At 40.2% G+C, this 20,341-nt stretch overlaps 2 protein-coding genes across 6 annotated transcripts in view; both read right to left on the bottom strand.

Moving 5' to 3' along the window:
• Myo5c (myosin VC) overlaps window positions 1–4,773 on the bottom strand; it is a 92,238-nt gene extending 87,465 nt beyond the window's left edge. For both annotated transcript variants that reach the window (XM_047540793.1, XM_047540795.1), the window contains exon 1: window positions 4,601–4,773. In XM_047540793.1, the coding sequence (XP_047396749.1) occupies window positions 4,601–4,627 (27 nt within the window). In that variant the 5' untranslated portion in view covers window positions 4,628–4,773. The remainder of the gene's footprint in view (window positions 1–4,600) is intronic.
• A 9,081-nt stretch (window positions 4,774–13,854) lies between these two features.
• Window positions 13,855–20,341, bottom strand: part of Myo5a (myosin VA) — a 212,659-nt gene continuing 206,172 nt past the window's right edge. For all 4 annotated transcript variants that reach the window (XM_047538820.1, XM_047538823.1, XM_047538822.1 and 1 more), the window contains one exon: window positions 13,855–20,068. In XM_047538820.1, coding sequence (XP_047394776.1) covers window positions 19,916–20,068 — 153 coding nt within the window. In that variant the 3' untranslated portion in view covers window positions 13,855–19,915. The remainder of the gene's footprint in view (window positions 20,069–20,341) is intronic.

Genomic DNA, 20,341 nt, shown 5'->3' with positions numbered 1-20,341 from the left:
CATTAGTGATATATGGAGAAGTTGTTTAGAATAGCCAAGTGGAAAATGACTAAACTGAACTTAGACCTTATTTTACACAGGGACCCTAGACTGCAGGGGAAGATGCTCCTCTCAATCTGGCACATCTGAGTTTCAGCAGAACTTCTTTGAATTTGTATATAAGTGAGAGGAATGGATAATTAAATTATTATAATTAGTGTATCTGTGGCTAAAGTGTCATAACTTGAGTCCTTGGTAATAAGCAAGAGCTGCATTTTATTTTTCAAAAGACCTTGGGAGGGTTTAGAGCTCCGCTGCCTCCCCTTCTACTCATCATTCACCAGTATCTTGGACAAAGAAAACAGAATGTGTGTGTATCAAATAAGCAGATGAAATGATAATTAAAGATGACCAAGTTTTAAAAAGTTTTGACAAACTACAGAAACTCTGGGCAATAACCAGATAAAAATTTTAATGATTGTAAAGTCCAGCATGTAGGTACCCAGAATTAACTGTATTCTAATAGTATCGATATAAAAAACAACTAACCTTTATTAAGGATTATATGTTAGGTATTATGCTAAGGGCTTTACACACATTATGTAATCCTTAGAGCAACTTTCCAAGCTGAGAAGTACTATTAAATCCTATTTACAGGTGTAGAAACTCAGGTTTAATACCTTGCCTAGTGCCACCAGGCTAATAAGGGGCAGGACCAGAACTTGACCTGAGGCATCAAGCACAGAGCCTTCCAGGGGCAGAGGATCTGCCATCTCTGCTGAAAACAAACAGCACTAACATAATGCCAGGCTGTACGGAGGGGCGCTCACAAGACATCGTACCACACAGTTCCACTGGGATCGTGTTGGGCAGACCAGATCTAGACAGGGCCACTGAGGTGAACATGGAGGTACTTAAACTCACCCAGAGGAAGCGCCCTGGGTGGCGGGGCTGGGGGCTGGAGGGTGGGTAGGTCTGGAGGATGCTGAAAAGCCTGGTGGTACTGTGGCTCCCCTGAGCTCTCGGTCCAGCCCAATCTCATCTCAGCAGTTGCCAAGGGCTCTCGGCTTCTTTCCTTCTCTCTGAAGACCTCCACACCTTCACCTCCTGCCACCACAACTCAGGCTCCCCTCTCCCTGGAGGTGCACCCAAGCAGCCTCTGGTTCCTTCCCGTCAGCTCACAGCCAGGTCAGGGTCCAATTCTACTGACAAAGAACCACATCGCAGACCCCCAAGAGGCCAAATCTAACCACCTTCCTCAGCTTTGGCCCTGCCTGACATCTCTGCAGCTACCAGAACTGACTGTCCAGTCTTCAGTTGCTGACATGTATGGTCTTTTCCTTTGTTACATATATTCATGTGTATGATCACAGCATATTCAATTTTCATTCTTTCATTTTTCATGTAATGCGAGTATTTTCTATGTCATTTCAAAGTCTTCATAAGTAGCACTTTTAATGGCTTTCTACTATCTGATCATGTGGATCTTTTGTAATTTGCTTAATTCTCTTGCTGGACATTAGGATTGGTCCCATTTTAGTTATTACAAGGAATAATGACAAATTAGCAGGTGCAGGGGAGGTAGCTGGGAGGTGGACGGACTTCCCGCAAGTCCTCTGTGTGTGCGAAAAAGGTCAGAGCCTTTGAAGAGGAGGAAGACGCTATAAGTGGTGGGACCGCGTGGGGGTAGTGAGAGGCATCAAGACATGGGCTTTTAATCCTGGCTCCATCATTTCTACGTAACCCTTGCCTGACTATTTCTAAAACTGAGATCGCAACATCTAACATGTTTATTTGGATTAAGTGAGAGAAGGTACGCATAGTTCTGGCACCTAAGCAGTACTGGATTTACCAAGACTGCAAGACAGAAATAACCATCATCATTGTCATCTACGCGTCCACAGCTTTTCCTGTTTGTTTTACACACACACACACCCATGGTACTGGGGATTAAACCCAGGTCCATAGCTTTTCCTTAAGCAAAAAAATTTATCCTTGCACTCATGTTCACATGAAGCACTTACAGAGCCCCAGTGCTCCCCATTCTCTGGAAGCTCTTGGTCGGTGGGGGAGACACAGTTAGAAGCCATGTTGACAGGCAGTGTGGAGGACAGCTGGGTGGAGGGGCAAGCTGCAAAGATTTCTCAGAAGTCCTGGCCAAATGGCCTTTGAAAGGTTGCAGGCATCGTGAGCAAGTCGGACAGAGGGAGCTCTGTGTGCCAATACAGAGGAGGCACACACAGGAAAGCACCGAGGGACGCAAGAAGTTTGGCAGAGTGGGAGCCAAGGTAGGAGAGGAGAGGCTGGGGCTGGGAGCTGATAAGAGGGAGGACCCAATGGCTAGGTAGCAAGTCTGAAAGGGACAGGGCCCTCCAGAGGGCTTCAAGTAGAGAATGGCAGACCAGTTTTTCTCAGAGAGAATTTGAATAGTGGAACTGCTCCTCTGAACATTTCTAAGGCACATAGCCAAATAACTTTGAAAAGAAATGGGTCACTTTACACTTCAGCGGCTGCAATCACTCCTCTCATCAAGGCTTCTCTCCAGACTCCCCTGTCCCCTCCTGGTGCCTCTTTCTGTGGCTCCCCATGACAGCTCTGCTGTTTCCTCCTCTGTGATGGCTCAGCTCAGGCCCTGGGCTTCCTTTCTCCCTGAACAAACGTACTCCCCAGTGTCCTGTCCTCAGCCCTCTTCTTTCTCCCTTGCCAGGACCTGTGCTGCCTCGGCTTCACTGTGTCTGGGCAGAAGACTCGGCCCCTGGCCTGGCCCATCCTCTGCAGCCACCTGGACTATGCACTTTCCCCAATGCCTCCTCTCCACTTCAACACCGGGAAACAGAGCACCCCTGGGGATTAAAAGTGGACAAAGTTTCCCAGTCACAAACTTTGATTTAGGGTAATCCTGTGGACTGGCATCCCAGGACCATCAGCGGGATTGCAGGGAGGAGGGGTGGCAAGGAAGCAAGGGACAAAGTTTAGATCTTGTCTCAATTTAAGAAAGAAACTTTAACAAAGTATGATCTCTAAAACCTAGTCAGGCAGTCTTACAAATGAGGGAGCTTCCCACCTCCACAACCGACAAATGAGCTGAATGACTACCTGGAAAGGAGGTGACAGTCTAAGGACACTGGTGACCCACGAGAACAGCCTTGGGTTATTATAGTTTTGTTTTATTTTGCAGTAGAGACAGCCATCAGACTCCTTCATCCCTGGGATTCCCAGGTTCTCTGTCCATCCAAGTTTGTCTCTTTGTAACTTCCATATCCATTTTCCTGTGTTGTATTGGCACCTAGTAGGCATTTAATAAACATCTGAGGTTTGAGGTGCTTGATGATGGGGTGCTCACATCTGTGTATTTTTGCTTCAGGAAAAAATTGTTACTTATAATAACTTAATCATCAGTAATTTTATGTATCCATTGAAGATACCCCCTAAGAATAGTTTTGTTCAAGAATTTTCTCCCGCCTCTAGTAATTTAAAGATTTAAGCACTGTTGGATATCTGATGGCTCATAGTCTCACTGGTAAAAATATTCTAGAGCAGAGCTAGGGCAATTCAGACACTCATTTAAAATTCTAGTTAATGGAAATGCATAGTGTGTAAATCCCATTTTGTCTATTTGTATTTGAATTGTTACTAATTAAGCAGAGTAGAAGAAAAAAGTTTGCTTAAGCCATTAGAGATTAATCTTTACAATGATCTTTCACTGTGTATCTACAATGAAATTGCCTTTTAAAGTTTAAAGGTAGGACATGTGTCAGGAGAAATTAATGGATTTCCAATATCTGAATTTCGGGGACTCCAGATTTCCCCCAGTGGGGTGTGTAGGAGGATCTGCTTTATGGATATTTAAATGTTAGTTTTTCAAGAGTGCCAACACTTTTATACCCCTTATCCAGGTAATTTTCAGGCTCCTCTCAGAGGGTCTGGGCACTCTGTGGGACTGAAGCCCTCCACAGGAAGGAGGAGGGTTCAGAGCAATGCTCTAGAGTGTTTCTCAGAGTCAGGGCGTGTGAAAGGTGCTTTATGAACTGTGAAGTACTACAGTAGATGCTGGAGGGTCTGGGGCTGCACATCAGGACCCTTGGGGTCCCGGGAGCGCTCCACCACCACTGCAGGTGTGTGTGGCCCAAGCAGCTTCAACTCATCGGATGAGCGAAAATGGACAAGCAAGGCTTTTGAAGACAGCGTTCTAGAAGGCATCCTGAATACAGCCATTTGCGGGTCAAGTTGTTCAAGAAGATTACAGAAGTTCCCAGGTGTCTGAAGTTTCTACGTCCTGGTGGGCAACTCGGATTCCACCGGTGGCCGGGGAGGAAGGGGAAGAGGTGTTCCAGGAATAGGAGGTGGGGACTCATTCAGTAAAGGCCCGGTCGCCCACTTGATCTTCCCATCCCCAGTGGACCCAGGCTCCTGGGGGCGCCTTTCCCACCGGCGGGGACCAGAGCCCCCCCAGAGGCGACGCTTGCCTGGGCCCCCCTGTCCCGGCTGGCCCTCCGCGGCCTGCGCGCCGGCCCTCCCCGCGCCAGGTGTACAGGTGTGGCGCGGGCGCCAGGTACAGTCAGCGCTGCGCCGGGCCCGCCGCCCTCCAGCGTCCCCCCCTGGGTCCGGCCGACCCTCCTACCTGAGTGTACAGCTCGGCCACCGCCATGGGCGAGAGCGGCCGGGTAACTCCACCGCTGCGGGAGTGCGAGGCTCGACCGGTGGGCTGCGGCTCCGTGGGCGGGAGCAGGGTCGCCTAAGTCACCACAGGGCCATCTTGCCCAGAAGTTTTCCAGCGACCGACTGCTTACTTTCCCTGCGTTGACTGCGAAGGGAGGAGAGAAGTCGCAGGATTGGTCCTTCCGAGACCAACTTGGAGAGTCCGCCCAGTCATTGGCCCGGGCCGGGGCTGCCAGCTGGCAGGTGTCGTCCCTGGAGCGGGTCCTGCGGGAGGGAGGGTCCAGCCGCCTCCGGGGGCTGAGCTCGTATCAAGGCAGGTAACAGGGTGTCCTGAAGCGCTTCAGCCCAAGACTGAGCTCCTTGAACCACAGTTTACGGAAAGGAGCAAAGGATATGACCACTTACACAGAAAACCCGGGAGAATCAACACACTACTGGAATTAAGTTAAACAAGGTAGCTGTATTCAAAATCAAATATAAAAATGGGTAAGCTACATTTTTCTGAGGATTTTATATGAAACATAAAATAAGATATGATTACACAAATGGAATGCCTTTACTCCATGTACAGAGAAACAACATGTATCCCGTTTGTTTACAATAAAAAAAGAAATAAAAATAAGATATTTATGATATCAACGAAACTGTAAAGTATCCAGAGGTCACAGTAACAAAAATACATTTTACCTTTGAGGAGGAAATGTTTAAATTTCTCTTTAAAGGACACAAAATAAGGGAAGGCCTGAAAAATGGGGAGACATGCCATTTTCGTGGATAGGAACACTTAACATGGCGAAGGTGTCAGTTTCACCCAAATTATGGTAAACCCAATATATGGTAATAAAAATCCTAGTAGCAGTCTGTTGTACCATGATTTTTTAATTTTATGATATATTTGCAATGATTTTATATTTATATGGAACAAAAGCCTGCATATAACTAAGACAATTCTCACAATAAAGATCAAAGAAGAGGGATATGCTCTATCACATAGTAAGGGACATAACAAAGCTGTGGTATTAAAACATTGTGACACTTGCATGAGAATGGATACATGAACAATGTAGCATCACGGGATCCTCCAACAGGGCCCGGCATTTTATGGTGTGCTTGAGAGCAGATTGAGAGAGAAGAGATTATTTAATAAATGGACCAATTATGTGGAAAAATAACAAACAAAAGCAGATCCATTGCAAGTGCTGCATTCAAAAATAAACCCCATGTGGATTCATGATTAAAACTGAAAAAGTAGCTGGGTGTGGTGGCACAGGTCTATAATCCCAGAGACTAGGAGGATGAGGCAGGGGGATGGCAAGTTCCAGGCTATCCTTCACCAACTTAGACCCTGTCTTAAAAAAAGAAAAAATAAAATAAATAAAGACAAGGGATATAAGCTCCGTGGTAAAGTGCCCCTGTTTCAATTCCCAGTTGAAAAAAGAAAGAAAGTAATAAACTTAAAAGTAAAACCAAGAAAGTATTAGAAAAAAAATCAGTGACAATATCATCAAAATATTGGGTTGTTACAGTTTGAGAATATTTAGTGAAAATAAGTTTAGGCAGAAAAATTCTCAGATCACTTAAAGAGCAAAGTAAATATTTATTACAACATGGTTATAAAAGAGTTGAAAACACTTAAATGTCCATCAATGGAGGAATAAAGAAATAAAATAGGAAATACAACATAAACTCTATAGCTACTAGCAGGAATGGACGTGATCTAAAAAGCAATGTTGAATAGATGTCTAGTGTAAGTCTTTATATACATCTGAAGTCTCATAAAAACTGCAATACTGGATATTGGTCATGGATACAAGTACATGTAAATAAAGGTGTGGATGATAAATTGCAAAGTCATCCATTAAATCTGCAAGAGTGGACACCTATGGGAGGTGGAGGGAAATGGGAGGAAAACAAAGAAAAAAGGGATATATAGATATAGGACCTAGCATAGACCAATAAAGATAGTGCCACAAATGGAGGATTATGGTAAATTCGATTTTGTGCACCAATTATCCAAATAATTACATAAAGAAAAGCTATACTGTGGATACCCATAGTTGCCTTACTGCTTAGAGTTAAGAAATAAATTTAGTTGCTTTCTTATTTAAATAAAAATTTTATTGAAAAATAACATACAGAAAAATGTGTGACCAGTAAATGACTAGCTCAATCTATACTTTTTCGTGGAATACATTAACACACCTGAGTACCACCAGACAACCAGCAGTTCCAGATGCAGAACATTACTTTTTCTGTGTCTACTGATGAGATGATCATTTTTTTTTTTTTTTAATTTTCTGGTCTCACTTTCTTTTCTTGTAAACCTATTCTGTTTTTTGGTTTTTTTTTTTTGGTACTGAAGATTGAACCTAGAGGTGATTTACCACTGAGCCACATCTCCAGCCCTTTTTATTTTTTATTTTGAGATAGGGCCTTGCTAAGTTGCTGAGGCTGGTCTCAGACTTAAATTTCTACTGTCCCAGCCTCCTGAGTCACTGGGATTACAGGTGTGCACCACCATGCCCAGCACTTGTAAATCTTTTCAGATTTCCTAGGCCTTATTGAGTCAGTTTTCACATTTGTTCTATCCAAGAATTTGTCCCTTTCATCTCACTTGTTGGCATTGCGTTCTTCATGACGCTCTGATCCTGCAATCCTAACTCTGTAGGACTAGGGTGAGGCCAGTGAGGTACACAGGGTGCTGACTGCAGTTGCATGACCTTGGGGACAAGCACATCCTTAAATCTGCACCCTAAACCCCTTGCTTGCCTCATTCCAGTCCTGGACTAACCCAGGAATAATGTTCCCTCATTCATTCCCGATTTTTGGAATTTAAATCTTTTATCTTTTTGCTTAGTCAACCTGGATAAATGTTTATCAATTTTGTTCATTGCTTTCTTTGATTTTCTGGTTATTTTCTAAATTTCATTGATTTCCACTCTAATCATTATTTCTTTCCCTCTGCTTACTTTGTGTTTAGTTTGCTCTCTTTTCCCCTAGTTATTTTTTAAATGTTTTAATTAGTGCATTATAGTTATACATAGTAGTGGGGTTCATTTTGATATAATCATACATACATAGAATGTAATTTGCTCCACTTCAGTCCCCAGTGCTTCCACTTTTCCTCCTCTCCATCCTCCCTCTATTCACATTTCTCTAGTCTACTGGTCTTCCTTCTATTTATTCATAGTTTTTTTTTTAATTGGTGCTGTATAGATATACATAGAGGTGAAACTCACCATGGTGTATTCATATGTGTACATACCATAATTTGGTCATTTTCTTTCTGCAGTTCCTCCTTTTTCCTGTCTCTCCTCCCTCCTCCTTAATCCCCTTCCTCTAGTCCACTGATCTCCTATTTTTATGTTTTCCCCCACCCCTGCCACCACTTTTTAAGGTAAAATTTAGTTACTGATTTGAGATGTATCCTCTTTTCTAATAAAGGCATTTAAAGTTATGACTTTCCCTCTAGATCTTGCTTTATCTACATCCCATGTTCCATTTCTGTTTTCCTTCAGTTCAAAATATTTTCTAGTTTTCCTTTCTTCATCCCATGTGTTATTTAGAAGTATGTTATTTAATCTTCAACTATTAGGGAATTTAATTTTTTTACTTTAGCTATTGATTCCCAACTTAATTCTGTGCTCCATGTGGTCAGAGAATGTACTTTCTATGATTTCAGTACTTCTGAACGCACACTCGTCTTGTTGTCTTGCATATGACCAATTTATCCTGGAGAAAGATCCATACATACTTGAAAAGAACATGTACTCTGCTATTATTGGTAGAGTGTTAAATAAATATGTTAGATCAAGTAGGTTGAGAGTGGTTTCAAGTCTTCTGTATTTTTGTTGATTTTCTATTTGTTCTATTAATTTTGAGAATGGGATATTGAAAACTCCAACTAATACTGTTCAGTTTTCAATTTTTCCTTTCAATTCTGTCCAATTTGCTTTGTGTATCTTGGGAAGATGTTCTAGAAGGTAGGTACACATTTTTTTTTTTTTAAACAATGGGTCAAACAAGGTTCATTTCTTTCTTACATAGAAAGTGGGCCAAGGAGTCCATGGGGGGGTGGTGATCTCAGTGTTAGGGATCAGGAGCCTTTGTCTTGTGGTGTCACTGTCCTTGGATGTGTTACTCAAATACATGGTCCAAGATGTTTCCCTATGTCACATTCAAGTGAAAGGGACCTGGGAAGATCTGTCCCTTCCCAGAACACTTGGCCACATGACCATATCTAGTAGCAAAAGAGATTTGGGAGTATAGTTTTGTCTGAAAGGAGAATGGATATTGGGGGACAAGGAACAAGCTCTAACTGTTCATCTTTGGGAAACCCTGGGAAAACTGGAGACTGGGGGGATGGCAAGGGACATACTCTAAGTATGTTATGGTGAATGGGGATCAAGGAATACCAATAAGCTCTAGATCTGGTAAAAGATTGAACTAATTCTTTCATCATTACAAAATTGTCCTTCTTTTTCTCTTGAAAAAAAATTTTTTTATTAAAAAGTCTATTTTGTCAGATATTGATATGGCCACTCTTGCTGTCTTATAGTTACCATTATTATGGATATCTTTTTCTCTTCTTTTTTTCAATTTATATGTATATTTGAATCTAAAGTGTAACTCATAAGCAGTACATTGTTTGGCTTTGTTTTTTTTTAAATCCAGTCTGACAATCTCTGCCTTTTGATAGAAGCATTTAATCCATTCACATTTAATATAATTATTGATATGGTTGGATTTATGTCTATCATTTTGTTGTTTCCTATATGGCATGTGTATTTTTTGTTCCTTTGTTTCTCCTTTACTAACTTTTTTGTTGATAGTTTTTAAAAATAATGCATTATTTTAATGTCCTTTCCTTTAAAAAAAAATCTTATTTCTTGAGTTGATTTTTTAGTTGTTCCATTAGGGATTTAAAATGTGCATATTAGGCTCATCATACATACTTCAAATTAATGCTGTATATTTTCTAAGGTTGCTATAACAAAGTGCCACACACTGGGTGGCTTAAAACAACAGACTTATTCCCTGTTCTGAGAGCACCACTGTTACTACTGGTTATAAGGTTATATTCCACACCTCTCCAAGTGAAGTGAGCCCCCTCTAGCAGCAAATCTGTTGATTTTTGCAACTCTCCCTGCTCTGGTAGAACTACCATGCTATCTCATTTGAGGGAGAAGAGGATGTTGGGAGCAGCACCAGGCAAGAATGCCAGACTCCTACTGTTCTTACACAGAGTTCAGTGTTTTCTCATGAATAATTTCTATTCGTTTGTTGTATACTGTTGGTCAATTTACAGAGCATTGAAATTGTTTTGACAAATTTTCAGTGTTTTCCTTGCTTTGAGGAGGGAATTTATTGAGCTCCTCAGTCTGCCATGTCGAATGTTAAAGACCTATTTAACTTTTTAAGTTGAGATATAATTCTCATACTCAACACTTCACTCACTTGAAAGTATACAACTTGGCAGGAGCAGTGGCGCATATCTGTAATCCCTGCTACTGGGAAGGGTGAGTCAGGAGATTGAGAGTTCAAGACCATCCTGGGCAGCTTAATGAGAACCTGTCTGAAAATAAAAAGGGCTGAGGATGTAGATCAGTGGTAAAGCGTCTGTGAGTTCAATCCCAAGCCACACTGCAACCCCCCCCAAAACCCATAGCTGTTGAAAGCAATTATTAATGTGGTTGGAGTAATATCTACCATATTTGTTACACTTCTATTTGTTGCCCTTGGTCTTTGTTCCTATTTTGTCTTCTACTCTTTTTCTGCCATTGGTGGTCCTGAGTATTTTGTATTATTCTGTTTTTCTCCTTTTTTAGCATATCAGTTATACTTCTATTTTTACTTTTATTTGGTGATTGCCCTAGAGTTTACAATCTGCATTTATATTTAATTCCAGTTCATCTTCACTTTACACTGTAATTACTTCACAAGTAATGCAAGTACCTTATAAGAACAAAATATTCTTGTTCCTCCCTCCTGCCTCTTGTACCATTGCTGTCATTCATCATCTGTAATCATGTTTCCTTTAGTTTTGCAAACATACTTATCATGGCTACTTTGCAGTCCTTGTCTGTTAAATCCAAATCTGATTGCTCTTATAGGCAATTTCTATTATCTGATTTCTCACTTACATACATACATACAGATTATACTTTTCTGTTTCTTTGTACGTCTTGAAATTTTTTTGTTGGGATCTGAATATTCTTGATAATACAGTGTAGGAACTCTGGGTTCTTATCCTTGCTATTGCTCACAAACTAGGTTTGTGATTTCCCTTTTATTTTAAATGACATGCTGGATTATTTCCATGACATCTATCTTCTCCCTGACCCCAACATGCACATAGTGCAAAGGCTGTGATTTTGCTTCTGAGGCTGAGACCTGACCCTACTCACAGTCAGCCCGGGATGCCAGTGGTTCAGGCAGGCCTCACTTTGTCTCCTTCCTGAACACAGTTCAGTTGTTAAGCTGCACTAATTACTCCTGACTGCTCTATTGTTTTCAACATTACCACGGGGCATAACTTGCTTCTCAGACTAATACATTATCCAGTTAGTTTCAGGCTCCTTTGAAAGATAGATACTAAGGTCAGTCTTTGAAACTTGTTCTGATCCCGCAGGGACTCATCTTGGCTGTCTTCCCCAAGTTCTCTACAGAAATCTCCCTTGCCTACAGTTCAGTCTTTATCTACAGTGAATCTACCATCTCTCCCTAATTCCTGTTCACTACTACCTCCACTGTTCGTGAGTGGCCTTAGGCTCAAATTTCTCTACACTCTGTTGCAAATGAAGTCAGTTTCTTTAGGAAGAAATGTTCGTGGCCTGCTCTTACCTCTGAGCTGTTGATCTGGAGCTAGGGGTGGGGACAAGGGCCCATTTCTCTGAGCGATGCCCTTGTTTAAGGGAGCAGAGTGCTTGGTGGGTGGAAAATAAGACTCAGGTCTTCTGGTTTGGCCTTTCCTAGTCAGTACTTTACAAGACTGTCTTTGCCCATCTCACTTCCTATGACCAACCCTTTCCCCCTGTTTTCCTCCCTCCCTTCTCTCACTTTCATGATGTTTTTTAATAGAAGTTTCCTATTCCCCACTAGGGGCTCCAGCTTTTCACAGTGACTATCACCTGGGCCATTCAGCCCAGAATCCTGTTTTCAGCAGACCAAGGGTAAGCTGTGAACAGGAAAGTGTGTCTTCCTGGATCATAACCTGAAGGTTTGATACAATCCAGTTCTTATTTTGGTTTTTTTTTTTTTTTTTTTTTTTTTTTTTTTTTCCATTCTGGTCACAAGCAGCATTGACCAAACTGTCTTCAAATTCATTGAGGTTTCTTGATAATACTAACCTTAGGAAAGGAGTTTCAGAAGTTTGCTATTGATGACATAAACTAGGATTTGATTTCTTTTCCCATAACTTTACTGAAGTTTCAAATTATGTACACTTATCACATAATATTTAAGCTTTGGTGAATAATTTGCTTTCCTTTTCTGTATCAAGCATGATATTGTAGCACCTGCTCACATTTTTGCCTTCTGGTCTTCACTTCTCCATATTGAACCGTCTTGGGATTTTCAAACCATTCTTGTGGACAATATCCTCTTCCTTCAAGTATCTTCCATCCTCTTCCGAATTTTTTATATTCTTCTGTTTTAGTTGAAATCCACTGCCTTAACTTCGGGGTTTTTTTTTTTTTTTTTCTTCTTTTATACTATGTCCACTACATTTTGGGTCCAAAAGCACAATGGCAACCTGTTTAGTGGAAAAACTATAGGTATTCCTTGTGGCAAACCGTTCCAGAATTCTTCAGTTGTGCTATCCATCCCTTGCTTACTTATTTCTCTGTACACTCACACTGACTGATAAGATCACCCTGGGACACAGAGCCCCACACACTCAAGTGGCACATAGCACATGGTGTGGCGCAGACCATGCGCAGAGTTTCTGTCCTGTTTAGTTGACATGGATTGTTTTCTTTTCCTGTTAACTACATCCTGACTTCCCTCTGGTGGACCCCCACTGCCACCTCATCGGTCCTGTGCCTCTGTGAAGATGATTCAAGTTTCAGGGGTGGTGTGGCTCAGGCTAGGCTGCTGGAGAGCACTGCACTCCCTGGATACAGTGATGGGTGGAAGATGGAAGCAGAACTCAAACCAGTCGATGAGATTCTGAGAAAGAGGTTGGAAAGCAGAGTCACAGAATGAAGTCAAATACTTCTGAGGGTCATCATCTTTGGCACTACTTAGGGAGAACACTGCTAAGAATGAAGCCAAAGCAGGGGAAAGCAAAGCAGATAGTCCTGATGCCAAGACTTGGGCACCTGGATATATCCTTTACCTTTAGTTATGTTGGGAAGTACATTTCATTCTTAATCTAGCTGGTTTGAGTTTGATTTTTGTCATGTGCCTCAGAAAGAATTGTAATGAACGTATCAAATGCAATGGTTAGAGAGTGATTTTTATTCTGGGGAGATAACCTTGACTCATTTCCAATTTATTTAGAAAAAGTAAGTAAAAATTTGACATTTTATTATTTGTAGCATCCTGATGTCTCACTAGTCTAGTCTATGAGGTCACTGATTGACTCTAATTTCAATGCTGCTATATTTCTAGGGCCTGCCATGGTGTCCACAAAATTCCTTAATAAATGAGTTTAATGAATGAGAGTGTCATGAAATGGGGGTGTGGGAGAGTGTGTAATCTATGCCAAAACCATGTATTCATTTTTCCATATTATAAATGAAGATGAGACTAAATCAACCACAGATCTGAACACCCTTGCTCTTTCTCTTCCCAAAGGAGTATATCTTCATATTTATTCTTTGATCTCTGTTCCACACTTAGAATGCCATCTACCCTACTGAAAATAGAACTTTTGATACAAATCATGTGTTCAGTCTTTCCAAAGTCCCACTTGACACTAACAAATTCCCCTTGGCTATAACTGTTTCTCTGTCAGAGAATCCAGGATAGTTAGGCATAGCTTCCTCCTGAAGGGAAGAGGCTGCCTTTCCTCAGTTGTTTTTGTCTGCTCTGTTAATATGTTTGGCAATTCTCTTTGTTTTATATATATATCACTATATTTTCCAGTATAGAAAGAAAACTTGCCAACTTTTAAATTTCCAAGACTACTTAGAATATTCTCATGAGGAAAGGTTATATTTACATTCAGTCTTCAAAAAAAAACAATTTATTGTTTTAAAATGTGAAGTGGGTTTACTTATAACACATTGACAAAACTCCTTTATATCCATCTTTATTTGAACAATTTTCTATTATAGCTAGGAGAATACAGCATTAATGACACACAAATACTAAGCACAACATTGGACAACTACATATTTAGAGCATAAATATCATTTTGACATTGTTTTGGTTTTCATTTTAGCTCTAGGTGATATCTAGTGAAAATCCATGTTTCAAAGGCTTTTGTTGATATGAGATGAATTATTAAGTTATTCTAAAAAAAATCATGTGAGATATGCTGGAATGGGTTCAGTTTAAAATTATAGTTAGTTGGTAATGCCTTTCACCTCTTGATACTTCTGCTTCCTTCTTAATGGATGAATATTTCACCTAAGTACTTTTCATTGATTAACTATATCATCTTTTCCTATGCAGAGCAAAGAATTATTTCTGCAGATCCACTAAGGAAAAATATTTGAAAAACTCCATTTCATAGTAAATTAATAAATACAATTAATAATTAAAATACAATATGTTAGATGTCATGAGCTTGTTTCTGTGCAACACTGTTAGAGTAATTTAAAATTTTCAAGAACATAAAATAGTCAATGTTACTCCAGGATCCCACAAAAATACATAGTTAGGAATCATAAATTACAATGTACATATCCACCTTTGACGAAAAAATCACCATTTGTCAGAAAAAAAATAATGGCTCATGTGATTTAGACAGGTTAAAATGTAGGCCAGCAATAAGATATCTGGAAGTACCGACTGAAAAATGCATGGAAATGTCCTGATCTACTAAGCACTGAATTATATATACCTGTTTCCACTTTGATTTTTCTCTTTTGAGTATTTCAAGCAATATTACAATAACAAGGAAATGTTAGTCATTTTCAGACATTTTATGAATCTAGTAATACTCTTTAAGTTAAGCTAATGAACATATTTAGCTAAACCAAATTAAAAATAAAAAAATGTATAAAATGTATTTTTGAAGGTATTTTACATAGTACTTTTATGTTCTTGCTCTATTGAGAAATCCACTGCAACTACAGGTTAATTTGTTTGATTTAGGGTACTGTAACAGATTAGAACGGATGATAGCACTACCTTCCTGTTTTACTCAACTTTCTGTATTGAAAGAATGTCCATGAAAATTTTTAAGAGTTGTATCTTTTACTTTTATTAAGAAAGGGTTAGTGGAAAAAGACATTCACAAATTACCAAGACTAACTTATTTCTGTTCTTCTTCCACATGATCTTTCCCTTCCTGTGACAGAATCTCACTAACTCAGGAACATTCTCTGGCTCTGAGCTTGTTGCTGCCCCACAGTTCTAATCCCTGTTGGGAAATGACAGAAAGGAAAGGCAGGAGAAGGTAATAGGAGGGGGCAGGTCATGCAGAAAGGAGAGAAAGGAATTAGTGGCTGGAGGCCATATCCAGTCAAAACCTTCACAAAACCTTGAGAAACAGGGCAAGATATCCTCTCCAGGCAAGATATCCCTTACAGAGGACAAGTTCTGGTGAACTTAAGGCAGCTCTAGAAGGGAAGGGAGCAAGGGTTAAGGCGGCCCTCACAGCTCGGCCGGGAACACATTTCAATGCATTTATCCATGAACAGAGGCTGTAGTGATCCAAGATCCTAACATGAATGCTCATAGCACAGCTCCTACCCCAAGGTGAACACCTGCAGCATGCACACACCAGTGTCAAGCACACACTGACTTGTATATGGCCTGCCTGGTGGACAGCCATTGGAAGGTACCCAGTGTCCTGGGCAATTCTGTGAGGGGGACCTGACTTAGGGAGGGTGGCCTGCAGCTGCAGGTTTCTGCAAGCTGCACAGCTCACCTGGTGGCTCCCAGGGACTCTGAGGGGCGTGTGGAGAGTGACCTGCCTCTTTGCATTGGAGGCTTTCACTGCTTCCTGTCATTTTGGTTCAGACAGTCCACTACTAATGCCTAAACTCAGAGTACTGTACCCTCTCAGGAAGCCATGGTTCAAGACAAAAAAGTCCAACCTAGTTACAGCAGGTAACTATATCCCCCAACAAACAAACAAACGAATAAACGAAAACTGGCACTGGGCACTTAGTCTCGTTAGAACAAATAATTTGGCGCTCATTACTTGTTCATTCCCATACGCCAATTGCCAACTCTGATAAAGAAAAAGAGCATCTCTTGCTGGTACAGGGTACCCTACAGCACCAGGAGGGACAGGACAGAACCTCATGACTTTCTAGTTTCCTGCCCTGCACCTGCCACACACCACTCTTCTGTATGAGCCAGCAGAACTGCTGGAGGGCAGTATGACCCCAGGCAAAGCGCGCACCTTACCACTATCTCAAGCTATCACCAGCAAAGGACTGTAGGAGCTGCTGTATCTCCTGACCATGTTGCTGTGAGGAAGAAATGAGGTAACACAGAGGACGAGCACGGGTGTAAAGCATACTCACACAGGTCCTGCTTGGGCACTACTTTTACCAGGACCATGTAGCATTGCATGCTATTTTTGCTTTCTGTCTTATCCTAAAGCAATCAGCTTAGACCCCTTGGGTATGCCTCCTGAGGAACTCTGTGAATTGTGACTCAGGGTGTGTGTGTGTGTGTGTTTGTGTCAGGGGGAGAGAGACAGAAAAGCAGGGACAGAGAGATAAATTATGCAAGGACTTCAGGGATGGTGGCAGGTCCTATTTTCCTGGGGTTACTGGGAAGTTAATCTCTCACAATGAGCACTACACTGAAATTTGAATTAAGTATTTTCATAGCCTCCTCCTCTACATTATTAAAGATTTGATCTACAGTACACATAATTACATATAAAGAGCCAACTCTCAATTATCCACTAAAATGAAGGAACAATAAAACAAATCATCCAAACTGACACCGATCTCCAATCTTCCATTGGTCGGCTCTGGGATACATTTTTGCATTTTGTGCCTGAGGAAAGCAGTGTCAGGCACATGGGGAATTTTCAAAACCTCTAAAAGAACCATGAAGTTATACTTGGTGGATATTCATCTTTCCTCCTTTTAGGGTTATTAAGGCAGATGGAAGCCTTAACCTAAGCAAAACCATAGGAAGGGAACAGCTTCTACTTTTTGCTTTGCATTCCAAGGGTGTAAGTTAAGTCTGTATCTAATGGGAGAGGGGTGATGACTATTAGAAAAGGGAGACTGTGGGGGCTTCTAAGGTCTCTTCCTTTGAATTTCTACTGTGTGTCATGGAGGAACTATGAAAAGGTCCATTAACAGTAATGTTAAAGAACGTATTGCACAAATGTGAGAACAGCAAACAGTGCAAAGGTTGATGCAAAGATGAGCCACCAGGAAGGCCAGCAGGGCAAAAGGAATCGGACTCCACACGTTCACCTAAAGTGAACAGTCAGCAGGTCAGTCAGCAGCTGATGGAATATATTATTACGCTGAGAGAAAAGACTGGGGGTGTGTATATGAAGGTGGATGAAAAAGTGTGGGAAGAGGGAAGGTGAGCAGTACTCAAATGGGTACCCGCAGTCAGCAGAATCTTTGTGCATCCTCAACAAAGTAGTGCGCAGAGTCATTTCTAGCTCTTGAGGTTCCCTGGTTGTAAGGTATTCTTGTTATACTAAACATCTTCTTCAGGCAATCAAGAGAAGTTAATTCTGATCCCTCTTTGGGATTCTGGGGAGGCCCTGGAGAGAATCAAACCCTGGAATAGAAGAAACTGTGCCACCATCACTGGACTAAGAGAGACTGAATGGGATGGCAGTAGATACTCTGGTTCAGTGTGGAACAGTGGCCACAGCACTTGACAGCAAAAAACCAGAGGAGAGGAAGGAAAGTCCCAGACCACAGACACTTTAGGACATGAAATGCCAGGAGTAAGGAAAAGAGCTGCAGTGACAGTGGGAGCTACAGCATGATCTTGAAGACAAGGCAAAGTCTGTGTACATGGGTCATGCCACATAGGACTAAGCTGGGAGAAGGCCAGGGAGGACTGCCAGGGCTGAGGTGGACAGCCTGCACCATGGTTGTACTTTCTTAGCAACTCCCTCTCCCCATGTCTCACCTGTGCTGTTAGACTCTGACACATTTAGTATTAACCAAATTGCTAAAAGTGTCAACTGTTCATTGAAAATCACACTGACAATCAGGAAAACAGGATCTGACTAGTTAGTATTTGGGGGTTTCATACTGAAAATAAATGCTTTAAAAATGGAATAAAGCAGTACATGATATAATAAAAATTAAACTACCTTCAAATAATACAAACAGGGCTTTCTAAAAGCATGTACCTTTGAAATGTATGTGTGCATAAATCATGTACACTTAAGAAAAGTTATAGCTACATAAACTTGTGAGTTTACATTTTATTAATCCTAAGGACATGACAGGCACTACACACTGGTCTTTCCAACAGAGGATGGACTAAATTGTAGTTTTTTCTCCAGGATCTAAGTGCTGAAAGGAGAGAATTTTAGATGTGGAAGGGATCTTAAGAATTAGTTGCCCAACTCTCTCATTTTATAAACAAGGAAATTGAGGCTCAAGTTAATAGACAGTATTTTTTAATACAATCTTTATCACTGATTTGAAACTGTTTGACTTCCATAAATAATATTGCACATATTTTTAATAAGATATGTCATTTTTATAGACCATCTAACAGTTAAATTACATAAATCTATGATTATAATTAAGAACCAGAGTTTTTGATGAAAGCTAGTAATTTGCTTTTGTACAACCTGAAGGATTTTTTTGTATTAAGATTTCTAGAAAAACTGGAGAATATGATTAATTAGAATTTCAGAATGAAAACTTATAGAACTTGAATCCTACTGAACCAAATTCTCTATAAAATTCCACATTTCTTATATAAGTCTTCTTAAGGTATTTCTAATATGATGCTTTTTAAAGTATCTAGTGGTATCTGAGAACATTTATAGAAGTTGCAAAGTCTAAAAAAACCTGAATCATACTATTTATTATATACCTTCTTTTGCATAATTTATAGGATATTCAAAGTTTTAAGACCTGAATCATGAATATTCTGACAATCCTTTCTGGAGAGTGATTGAGATTAATTCTTAATGAATTAAGAAAAAATAAAACCTGTCAAGGTTGAAAATATACACTACAGGAATCTGATCTGGGAACTAAAATAAAGTCACTTTACAAAACACTGTACCCTGATGTAATACCCACCCAGAGAAAATTAATGAGCACATAAATGTAATACATCCTGAATAAACAGTGACATCAACAATAGTCACTTTGTCTATTCCTACCCCTAAATGTCAAGCATTTTGTCATATTACTACATGATTTCCCAGTGTCTGCTACTTGTGCAGGTGAATCTGTAGATATTTGCATATAATCCAGTTAAAACTGATCTGCTTGAATTGTAAACAGTTGACAAAAGAGAAGCTTATTGTTGTAGTGCCTAATAAGAGTATCATTTACATTTTAAGGAGATGATATGTAGCAGCAATTTAAAAAGCTCAGTAAGCTACAGTACAGATGGACGTCTATGCTATATAGCAAACCAACATTCTTTTAGTATCTCTATATCATAGTGACACAAAAAAGGAATTTACTTGACCAACTACTTTACATATTGCCAGTTTATTTGATCCAGTTTGATCATATCAACATAATTAGTTCCTAAACTGATATGTATTCAATGGCGATTTTTCTTTCAATTCTGTTTAGCACAGAGGTCATTCTTCATTGTTGCCTTCCTAACAACAGTCCATGCATATGGAATTTATATTTTTTATACCACTAAATGCAGTGCTAAGAACTTAAAATAAACGTTGGCCACATAAGACACACTTGCCTCCCTTTCTTTTTTTCCCCCCTCCCATCATCCAGGGGTACCAGTTGAGCAAGGATGAGTGTTGCTTTAAAGATAACACAGCACAATGGAGCCTATCTTTCTTCCAAGATGATGAAAGCCTCTAGGGAGATTTCCAGTTAATACCTTATTGTTTGAGAGATAATCAGTACTTTCTCTTTAAAAATCTATTTTCAGTACCTCACTAGAAATAATGGTTCTTATCCAGACAAGAAGTAAACAGTCAATGTTTGCCTGGACATCACTTTCAGACCCGTGAAATGAATCCCAGGCCCAGGCTGGCTGGAATCTGGATGGTTTCTAGTGCGAGGGAGGATGGATTAAAAGGAAAGGTGACGGGAAAGATGTGTTTAGCATCCATGAGCAGCTGAGGCGAGTCCTTCCTATCTCGTAAACGCATCTGAGAAGATCAAGAAAAAAGATAAACAGGGAATCAGTTCTTTGAATCTGCAAGATTTTTTTTTTTCTGCCCAAATTTCTACCCAAAAAATCCTCAACTAATGGAGAATCTTTGTTTTAAAATTACTTCATTGACTCAATAAACTGTTATCAAAACAGTCAAAAAGTTATCTTAAAATAAGAAAATATAATAAAAGATAAAAATACTTTATCCTTCAATAATACTTTAAAATTCTCATTTAGAAGGTTATGTTGATGAGCTAAAGAAAAAGAA

Source organism: Sciurus carolinensis, chromosome 2, assembly GCF_902686445.1.
Source record: "Sciurus carolinensis chromosome 2, mSciCar1.2, whole genome shotgun sequence".
NCBI lineage: Eukaryota > Metazoa > Chordata > Mammalia > Rodentia > Sciuridae > Sciurus > Sciurus carolinensis.
Note: the sequence above shows the minus strand (reverse complement) of the source record. Positions and strands in the feature narration are given on the sequence as shown.